Source organism: Rhea americana, unplaced genomic scaffold (assembly GCF_003343005.1).
Source record: "Rhea americana isolate MKP2758 unplaced genomic scaffold, rheAme1 scaffold_14, whole genome shotgun sequence".
Classification (NCBI taxonomy): domain Eukaryota; kingdom Metazoa; phylum Chordata; class Aves; order Rheiformes; family Rheidae; genus Rhea; species Rhea americana.
In genome coordinates, this window is record NW_028185483.1 from 4791226 (window position 1) to 4802477 (window position 11252).

An 11252-nucleotide genomic window follows, 5' to 3' on the forward strand; every position below is an offset into this window, starting at 1 on the left:
GTTCTTGGTGAGCTTCAGCAGCACAAAACACCACTGGAGCCTAAAAGCTGTTCTCACATGCTGAGCTTGTCCTTTGTTTTGCAAGTCATGGGGCAAAGTGAGGGTGAATCTCAGTACCACAAGCACGTGATCTGTGTGTCTGACTATTTGTAATTGTTCATATTAGTGATATAGAAGATGCAGCAGATCTTCGAAAGTTTACTTCTCTGGAGACTGAAAAATGATGCCTCAGCATCTTTGGTGGCAATCCACAAGTCACATATTTGCTATGCTGATGTTTATTTAGATTTGAATTTAGGTTGAAAGGCTTAGAAGTTGTCTATTAGTATCATATAAACCTTTTCCAATACTTAATTAGTAGAACACTACCACCCACATTTAAAATCTCCCTTAACTTCTGGGACATCTTATCAGCACAAACATGCTGGCAAAGTAGAAGTCATAAGCACCAGCATGATGTAGAACATGAAAGATATTAGCTGCAAGTTTCATTCAGTGAAGCTAAATATTACACCTAAATACAAATAAGGAAAGAGGCTGCACCTAGAAATATTTTAACAAAGTCTGAATTGAACCCATTATAATTTGTAAACCCATTGCCATTAGGTTAGAACATTAAGTAAGATGAAATGATAAAATGCAAAATAGGCTGAATATCAAGAAAACCACTCAGTAGTAAAACCTTATTATTAAACTCTTGTTGTAATAAATAAAAAGGGGGAAAAAAGTAGGTGCATGGTGTAATTATGCATTGCCTACCATTAATTTACTTATTTTTTTGTATTATAACTTTCCATCGTTATGCTCCTGATAGCAAGGAAGTGACTATTTTATTTCACAAAGTTGAAATGAAGCAAAAAAAAAAGTGTAGTTGAGGAGCACCTAAAATATCGCAAAATGTATATTCAGTAGATTTGCCTTATGATAAATAAATATGATATTATTATTCTTTTCAATTTCCCAATGACTGGTGTTGGAGTAAACATATACTAATTATACATATCATATATATTTGTATACTTTTTAAAGTGGTTGGAATGTCCACTAGGTCACATTATTTTTTTTCAATAGAATTTAGTGTGTAAATGATCAAAGTAGTTTTAAAAAAGATGACAAGAATTTAAAAGATTTTAAAATAATTTAAGTAATCCAATAAACAGTGAAATCAAGAAAATAGTTGTTCAGTGCAGATTTCATTTTTATCAAGGTCAATATTGTTTTATTACTGGTTTTAATGATTAGCGGAACACAACAGGTTCATACTTCAATTTTTCAAGGAGAAAGACACTGACAAATATTAGATAAGGAGAGAAAATTCTGTTCTTTATATCTACAATGTTTTTAGAATATCTAGTACTCCCAAACCTCAGAACAGGAGGGTATGATAGTCTCTCTCACAGATTGCTTCTCTTTCACACACTGGATTTCCCATGAAATTATTATTCTACTCTACAGTAGTCCCTTTTATTAAAAACTTATCTCTCCTGGCATGTCAATGGAATGCAAGTTTCTATTGACAGGTGGGTTGTTTTCCTTTGTTGTATTAGGACACATTTATTTTAAAAAAACACATCCATCATCTACACTGCAGCTAAAAATGTAAATATCACAGCAGTCACACAGACACCAAACAAGCTGCTTCTACAACCATTCTAATGTATTTGCATTAACAACTAGAGTCGCACAGTTTCTTGAAATTGCTACTTTTAACTACCAATCAAAGTTTATGTACAGATTTGGTATCCTGCTTTTCTATGTTCATTTTCAAAATGAATTTTCAGCCTTTTGATTTATTCCATCTTTAATCATTGCACAGGCCATTGCTCACTTTTTAATAGCAAATGTAATATGGAATAATTTGTGCAGATTTTGAGTGTCTATATGAAATGACAACTGAAGAATTTGCAAGCTTATGCTGCTCTGAAATGTGACAAAAATATCGTTCTGTCACTTTGTTTGGGAGAAACCATAGAAAAAAAGTTGATTTTTGTGTTTAAGATGTTAGCATCAAACTGCAGACAATTAAATAATGTCCTGAGAAATAGTATGTGCTTATCACTTTCAGAGATAAAACAACTGAGGATGCTAAAAAGAATAGAAAAAAAAGAGCCTTTTTTTAGCAATATTGTTGGAGGTATGAGAGATTGGTATTAGTACTAAACTTTCAGCTTCTTTTGTAAGCAAGCCAGCCATTAGAAGGAGACAGGATTGACACTGCTAGTGTTCATGCATAAATGTGTCTGTATTTAACACTGCATAAAAAGAAAAGGGCAGGTCATAAACAAAGGCAGAACAATGGCAAAGAGGATGAAATAAATTACTTAAGAGGCCTCTATTTGCTAAGTCTTGGTGAATTTGTACCTGTGACCCATTTTGCTGTGAAAGCCTACCACAAGTAGAGGGGAAGATGGGTGACCCTTCGGAAAAAAAGAGCTTTTAATCAATACTTGAAAAAAGTAAGAGGATGGACTCAAAGTTTCAGTGAGGGTGTTGCAAATATGAGTATAATATAGAGGAGAGCACAGAGTGGAAGGTAAAGTGGATATTGACAATATGTTTATATGAAATTCTGGCTTAAGAGAGATTAGGACACTAATTTAAGATCTAATTTAACACAAAAAGAGCTTGAAAGCTAGAAAAAGTAAAACATACACTAGAGCCATTGAAGGGACTCATAAGGAAGGAGACAGATTCAGTGCATGACAGTATGACAGTTTTTTAGAAATGAGCTTTCTGAATGCGTCTAAAGATGCCAAAGTTAGAATCTAAACAAATCCAAAGGTGAAGATAACAAAATAGTTGAATTGGGAAATAGGTGGGGCATGGACAAATAGCTTAACGACAGGAACAGAAGTGAAAATGAAAAGAGCAGAAATATTGAAAGAAATAGCACAATTTTCCTACGTAGCTACAGGATGTATTAGTGTGCATAATGTTACTTGTTTGAACTATACCATCCTATTTATCAACTCTCTAAAGTAAATATCTGTATCACTTACCCCATCAATTTCTTGTGCTGAAAAAACAATCAAGAGCCACCTGATTTAAAAGAAGGAAAAGCTAAATTAATATTAAATTTCCAGTATCCAACCTTCACAAAAATGTATCCTCTAAAAAGTGAGACGTGTACACCCGATTAAGGCCTGTTGGAGTGATTATTTACTAAACAAATACAATTACAAAAAGTACTACTATTCATCAAGAAATGATTAACACACTCTATATAATTTTATCTTTTTTGATATATGAAACTGACAATAAGCAGACAGGGACAACTACGACTATGTAAGAGCCCTTGTTACACTTCCCCCTCGTAACCTACCCAAGTCCCAGAATTAAGAATGGCCAGAAAGGCTTCTGCACCTCCACAGACACAGCGGGGTGCAGCCTGAGCAAAAAGAGACAGTGGCTTGCATTGGCCCCAAAACAAGAGAGAGAATGAAAAGGTGGCTAGTATTATTTTTGAAGTGGGGAGAGGAGGGGTGAGTAGAATGACACTCAGAATAGTTACATGATCCCAGAGCAGCTGCTGGGGAAGCCCAGTTTCATGCCAACCATCGCTAGTGAAGGACTATAAAGTTGAAATCTTGCTCTTTATGATTTCTACATGCACAAGAAAAAGATGAGTTAAAATAGAAATGTAGGCCAAAACTTCTACAGCAATAAAAGAAATAAGCTTGATGTAAGCGCTCACTCATCGTATGAAAAGAGGATTTTTTCTGGCTGTAATCTGTAGCCTACTGTATATTGTGCTATTTCTACAGACTACAGTAAAACCTGTAACAAAATTACTCCAAATATTTAGGCATCAGAATAAATTTCCTAAAGCCCTACTGAGTTCAACCAGACTCTACTTTTCCTTTAACTCTTTGCAGTATTGAGAACTGGACCAGTAAATCTAAGCTTACTGTTCCTGACTATTAATTATTCACAGATTCAGAATGTAAATTATACAACCTCTGTATGCACTGCAACATACTGATAAATTCAATACTGACAAATTTAATGTATTTTAGCTATTTATATACATTTATTATATACACTTTTTAAAATTGTTTCCTGATGCTTTTTTTCCAAATGCACATATCTCATAGAAACAAAATATTTATAAAAATAATTAGTGGTAACTGAAGACAGAAACTGGTACTGTCACTTGCTAAATAAGAAACAAATAATTGATTAAACAATATGAGCTAACCAGATAATCAGCTATAGTGGTAGCTGGTGAAGAAGTTTTGCATAATACTGTTCCCTAAACACAGCTGAGAAAGTCTACTGGAATCAAATCAGACTTAGAATATATGTTTAAATACCATCATTTTTACAAACTTTTTTCATAAACAAATAGGCTTATAGTTCAAAACTTTGCTAGCAGAGTTGGCTTTCATTAGATTCATTATCATTGGCTCCACATTTAGGTCACTGACATGCATCGCTGAAGAGATGAATTCTAAGAAAGCACTGGGTCTAATACTTTGTGTATAGAGAATTTAATTCAAAAGCCAGTGTCTAAGCTCTAAATAGATAAACCAAATGAAAACATGGCAAGGGAAGAGAGAGAAGGCATAAGAGAAAAATCTGGATTTTGGCATATGCATTATTCTTAGTGACCTTACACCCTATAGATTTACTGGCAGCATTATACCTACCTGATGGGAAACCAAAAGAAATGTGTTCTTGAGATAAGCTGGTTCAGTGGGCCTATTTTTTTTTTTAAGTGCATGCAGTATAATAAATATAGAATACTATCCTAACAAGGAATGAGATATGGAGAGGTATGCATTTAATAGGAGGAAAAAAAAAGAAGGATAAAGAGGATCAGTGGGGTGTAACAGTTATTCAGAAGTTTTAGGTGAAACAAAGTAGCACAAGGTGAGGTGCAACAGCACTGCAGCTACACTAAGGGTTGTCGCCATGTCCCTATGCAGGTCACTTGCTACAAACTTAGTCCCATATCTGAAACTGAGACTATATAACCAGCGATCGCATGGTAGTCCCAGACCAGGCAGTGTCTCATCTGCTTATATGATGGCAAAGGAATACCTTACAGAAGGAAGATCTACTTTATATTCTGTTCCCACAAAACACAACAGTCTCCATTGCTGCAGGTATTACTAGTGACAAAGGATTGGTAGCCAAAGTGCCCCTGCTATTCCTAATAGTTTCTTAATGTATCAAATGAGTTGGCATAGAAAGGATTTAACTACCTGGGAATGCTTCAACCAAGTAATCGAGAATAGCACTGGTCCATGCTGTGACTATAACTAATGTATAAGGCTATTTTTGCTTCTAACCTTCTGAACTTGCAGACAGTCTCTATAAATATGTTTTCTCATGTTAACCTTGGCCAGGTGCAAGCTATTTTTCATTTAAGAAAATGCCAAGTTTTCATGAAACTCTTGCCAATTGAAATGGAAATTTGACGGTGATGTTCTTGATGTACTACGCTGAAGTCTCCTCTTTTTCCAGTCACGTATGGCAGGCAAGTGTTTGCCAGACTGTCAAATGTCCTCTGTCATTTCAAAATCCCTGTCTCCCAAAGACAGGCAGATGTGGTCTGTGTACTGAAATCATCACAAGACCTTTAGAGGTAAGTCATTCACAAACAGCATGAAAAAAAGGCAAGAACAGCTGCTTTGGGGAGATGGCTATGATGGGAGGCTGCTACATTGGGGAATGTCTGAGTAACAAGCAGACTAGGTTTACAAAAACCAAATAAACATAAAAAAGACACTGGAGACAGATAAGGCATATTAACACAATTGAACACCGCCTAGCAGGAGAGGTGCCTGGTTCAAGCAAGGTACGCTTGCTATGCCACATTCCCAGGTAGAAAAGCATAATTTCATAGTCCTAAAGATCCTGGTGCAAGAAGGTTCATAAAGACCTGATATAAGAAGGAAAACTGCATCCACTTTCTCTGGAAGATATTATAGAGATGGAATAGCTGAGTCACAAATCAATCTTTGAACACTCCTGACCATAGTGACCCTAATCTCCTCTAGGACGGCTTTTCTCCTGAAAGAACTCCTGCCATGGCTGCTAACAAAAATTTCCACCCAAGCCATGAAAGTTTTCTTTACTCCTTTTAATAATTCTCCCTCATCTGCAAAATTACTGGGGACAGGCATTCTGGTTTAAGTTTGTCATTACTTTTTCTTCTCCAAACTTCTTATCATTAGACTGTATGAACATCTTTCCTCTTAAAATGGACTCACAGAATTATAGTTCCTGTTTTCTACTATTTAAGCAGTGTCATACCTGAAATTTAAATGGTATAAACTGTTAGGYCAAGAATCAAGAATAAGATAAACTACATACTACATTGTATGTTTATCAAATTTAGGAGAGTCTACAAATCATTTAACTGGTGATTTTTTTATTGCTGTTAAACTGATGGCTAAGAATATATTTCAGTGACTGTAGTTAAAAATTTTAGTGATCTGTAAAACTCACCAGGCAGCTGTGATAATCCATTTAATCCATTCAGATGAATCCTTTGTTAATGCCATTCACACTGATTGAGGGCCTGAATATGCAGCACTTTTTTTTTTCTTTTTTTTAGACAGTAGGTCTTCTTTTTCCTTCTGTTGGTAGCTGGTCTATAAACACTGTTCCATTCTGTTGTTGTTTTCCCCTCTGAACCTGTTTGTATTAAAATATACATTTGATGTACAAATATGAATAACTACTCAATGACTAAAATGTGTCTTAATGATTGATGTACGTCATACTACAACAGCTTTATGTTGTAGCTACATTTTATTATCCCTGTTCAGGTAGCATTTTATTTTATTAGCAATTCAATCCAATTATTGCAAGGAGACTATATGTGGGTGAAAGTGTGGCTCAACATAAAAGAGTATGAGATTTCACGCTAGAAAAGGCAAGTCTTCATTCAATGTTTGAAATGATGAACAAAGAGTACCTTGCATGGTTATTTTTTTTAAAAAAGCTATCACACCCACCATTTTTGATAAAAGCATAAGAGATGTGACCCCTTTACTCAGTAAAGACTTAATGGACTTCAGAAACAAATCAAGGAAATATTGGCTGCGCTTTCAAGACTCGTCTTAGCAGTATCTTCTGCAAACTGGGCTGGACGGTGGTCCATACATGCATCTGAGCAAAGCACAGCTACTCTGAGTGCWGAATAAGCAATATGCACTTTGCTCAGACTTTACACATACAACTCCGCCGTGCACGTGTGCCATCTGACTTAGGCCCACCAAAATATATACAGTTCTATGTGCATGTGTTGCAGCAATCTGTTTGTAAGCTCAGGCTCCAGAAATCCAAAGAAGGGGCCAGTGTGCAGACCAGAACCATGCAAACTTCTCTAAAATAAGAAAAAAAGCTGAAATCCTTTGGAGTAAGGCATATCCAGCAGAAAAGTCACAGAAGATATTCCAGACTGAGAACTTAGAGGCTGAACTTTTCTTTTAACATAGCACAGATTTCACTAGCTTTTATTTTTTAGTGCTGAAGTCTTCCAGATCTGGGGAGGTTAATTTTGAGGAGATTGAACACTGCTTAGAGTAAACAGACAGGAGGTCGCTTCCTTTGGAGAACTCCCTTGAGTAAGCAAGGCAAACAGTTACTGAGGAGGGAGCAAGAACGTGAACCTACAGCAAACTGGCTGCTCTCTAATAGCTATTCAGCAAACAGTTATCTTTTCTTTGTAAAGCAAATAAAAACATACAGTTCCTGAAACATTACTGTATTGCTTTCAATTATTTAGTGTAATTAATACCTGACCACAAAATGATGTAACAGCTCTCTAAGCAGAGCTCATCCATAAACAATATTAATTCCTATGTGTACGCATAATATATCCTTATCCCACAGTAGGAAGAAGAGACTTGATATGAGTGAGACTATGCACTCACTAATGAGTAAAAAGCCTATGAACAGCTAATAAATACTGCAAGTTCACACCCTATCTGTACAATACAGTAATCAGTTAATCTGCCAAATCCTTAGTGTCTTTCTTTGTCCTAGTTTCCCATCTGTAAAAAACAAAACAAAGCAAACCCCAGCACTTTCCTACCTCATTGATTTTATGGTAATAATATAAGCAAGACTGTAAGCCAATAAAATAGTGTAGGGAGGGATGGCCTCAGATAGGAAATTCAAAATCAATCATAAAATATTAGCCTTTACAGAGATTTGTTCTTGTTGTCTGCTACTCATCTCATTGTTTAATTACTCAAACAGCTTCTATCTGTTGGAAAAGAAATGAGAATTTGGTACAAAGTTTGCTTTGTGTTAGTGGAAAACCTTTTACTCTTCCAGTGAAAATCCATTCCAATTCAACTAGTTGACATGGTCTGAAGTTATGCATAATGCACAAATGGAAGATTTAAACCACTGAGCTTGTTATTTTATCATGACTATTTAAAGCTTTAAATGGACCCATCATTTTCTGGACAAGCTTTCTATAGTTTGAAGTGTTTGGCAGCCAGTGCAAGAATATAAAGATCACAAAGTTATTTAGACTGGTATGTCAAACTGATCTCATATTTTACATTTTGCCTCCATAGAACACTTACCTAACACAAAAGAAGATACAGATAACCCCAGGATAATACACTCAACACTACCAGAGGAATAAGTTTTATACAAGCATCAAAAAACCTCAGCTTATAGGATTCTGAAAGGTCTAAGAGGAAAAAGCTGACATTTAAACATAACATAGAAGTTTAGTCTCTAGTGGATCAAAAAGAAAGACAATTTCTTATATGGGGATTGTGATGAAATAGGTCCACAGGACTTGAACCATAGTTTGAGGTAGACACACAGCTGCAATTATTGAGGAAAAACATATTAGAACAGCCCCAACTGTATTATCACTACATACAAATAAACCAACATCATGTGTAACAAGAACATTGAAGTTGAAAAGACAAGGATTCAGAAGTTAGGAAATAAAAATTAGGATTGTATGTTCCATTTTAATTTGTTTCTTTTATGTAGATGATTAGATTAGTCGTTTTAAGTATAAGAACAGATGCTATTTTCCACGGGATTCCTGCCTCATTCATGACACAGCTTTCCATATTCTTTTCATCCTTTTCCTTAAATATCTAGCTCCATTCCTTATTTTACAGTAACATATAAAACCTTGCACATTTTATTAAATTCATACAACTGCAATGTTTCCCACAAAAGAATCTTTTTCTGTAAAGAAATATGATACAAATATCCTTGTTTTAGTATAGAGACCTGAGGAAACAAAATCAAAGCAAAAATTATTAAGTATCAAATACTGTGAAAAAGCCAAATTCACACTTCTTGCAGCTTTACCTGCTTTCTAGGATTGAGGTTGACCTCTCTGCCCTTCCTGCACTGTTTTTTTTCTTTTTTCTTTCTTTTTTTTTTTTTTGTGAAAGGCGGATGCAGCTTCATATTTTCACACAATGCATGCTGAACCTGCTTAGCATAACATTTGTCAAGGAACATTGTCTCTCTTAGTTCATAGCTTTCTGAAGATGCAATATCATCAGTACAGTCTACATCAAGGGTTCATAAACCTTTTGTGGATGGATGCCACCAACTATGGTTGCAATGAGCAGCAGAAAGAATATCACTGGCAGCTCTTGCCTTCGTTCCAGCTACCTACTACTTTGAAGTCATTTATTGGTCCCAGAAATACACATACAGGCACGTGCTCTCAGTACTTTCCTATAATGTGAGAAACTCACAAAGCAACATTACTCGGTGTTTCCTAACTATAACACAGGCAGGTAACATGCAGTTGGGCCACACTTCACAGCAGCAAGTTGCTTGTCCTCTGAGGTCAGTGGAATAGTACCGGGATAAGACTGGGCTGAAGAGGTCTTTACTTAAACGCTTTGTCCTTCTGTTCTACCTCCCTGGTGAGCTTCCTCCCATCTTTGTTTTCTGCTTGCTCACTTCTTGCTAAGAAATTTCTATGCAAGATTTTCATCATTTGAAAACTGACTCAGTATCTATTTATCACAGCAGTACTTGATTCACTAGGTCTTCTGCATTTATTCATTTATTTCTCCTTACAGTGTTTAGTCTACTTTCTTCTGCTTCTCTTTTGTTTTTTCCAATATTTCTTGGGCCTTGTATTTAAGAGCTCTCCTTTAAGTATTCCCTTCTGTACTCAATGAGAGTTATACTGTTCATCTTGCATCTGAAATCACATTTCTGAACACTGACCACTTTCTTCCACTGTAGTCTCATTTTCCTCTAATTTTGTTGTCAGAGAACTTTGTATACTTTGTTTTCACATTTGTGTTAATGACACTTTGCTGCCTTCTAACACCAGTTTTTCTAATACTAAATTTCAGTTTAACTCTATGAAGGCAGTGTTCACTGTTGCCACTGCTGCTCTCTAATGATCACTATGCCCTCATAGCTTGGACAGATGACCCACATTTGTGTTGATTCACACAAGACTGAGCTGGTATTTCTTTCCTGCCAGAAAAGCAAGATCCATTTTTATTCATGCATGCCTTTCCAACAGAGCAGTGTTTGCAAGGAGTAGGTTGGACAGCGAGCAAGTTTAAATGCTTCCACAATTTAGGTTACAATTTGATTCACAAAATGTATTTCACTATTGGTATTTTCAATTACTGACCTTTTGTTTTGTTTTTGTTTCCAATTTTGGCACAAAAGTTGGGCATTACAACAAGTAGGGTAAGCTTAGGTACTTATCAGTTTTAAGTGCCTGTTGCTCATAAACAACTGTAGACCTTATTTTTGTATTCCTGTGTCAAGAGCACAGCACCATTACTGTTGATAGGTTTAGAAATCTGATAAATAAGATGGATTAACTTAGTGATTTTTCCACAGGGTACTATTTCCTCTACATGGTCATCATCTACCTGGCTTGAAAACGAGGGGTTTTCTCTTTTCTTTTTCTCTGCATCTGCCAGCTCGTTGTCACCGATGCTTGGGGTTTTAGAGCCAAGCTGACCATGTCTTTCATGATGTACAAGATCAAGCCTGGCAAGAAACATCCCTCACGAGTTATGTGAAAAGCCTGGGGAGAAACATCTCTCACTGCTCCTCGTTTATGCAGCGGACAGCACTTTGTCCTGCGTGCGATCAGCCACCTGCTCTCCGCGGTTCTCCTTAAGGAGGGCGAGGGAAGCGCTGCTCGAGGAAAGCACCGCTGCGAGGCAGCAAGCCCCGCGGGAGCGCCGCGGCCCGCCGCGAGCAACACCTCCGCCACTGCCGCGCCCCCCGGCCGCGCTTCGCCCCGGGCCCCCGCGGGGCTG

The 11252-nt window shown here is 36.6% G+C and overlaps 1 protein-coding gene across 1 annotated transcript in view; it reads right to left on the reverse strand.

Annotated features, from left to right (window-relative positions):
- The window catches only part of COL4A4 (collagen type IV alpha 4 chain), a 75727-nt gene extending 64786 nt beyond the window's left edge, over window positions 1-10941 (reverse strand). The window contains exons 1-3 of the mRNA XM_085298596.1: window positions 10857-10941; window positions 6457-6645; window positions 3000-3039 (exon numbers count right to left, since the gene is read on the reverse strand). Of these exons, the coding sequence (XP_085154722.1) occupies window positions 3000-3039; window positions 6457-6512 (96 nt within the window). The 5' untranslated portion in view covers window positions 6513-6645; window positions 10857-10941. The remainder of the gene's footprint in view (window positions 1-2999; window positions 3040-6456; window positions 6646-10856) is intronic.
- Between the last annotated feature and the right edge of the window lie 311 nt (window positions 10942-11252).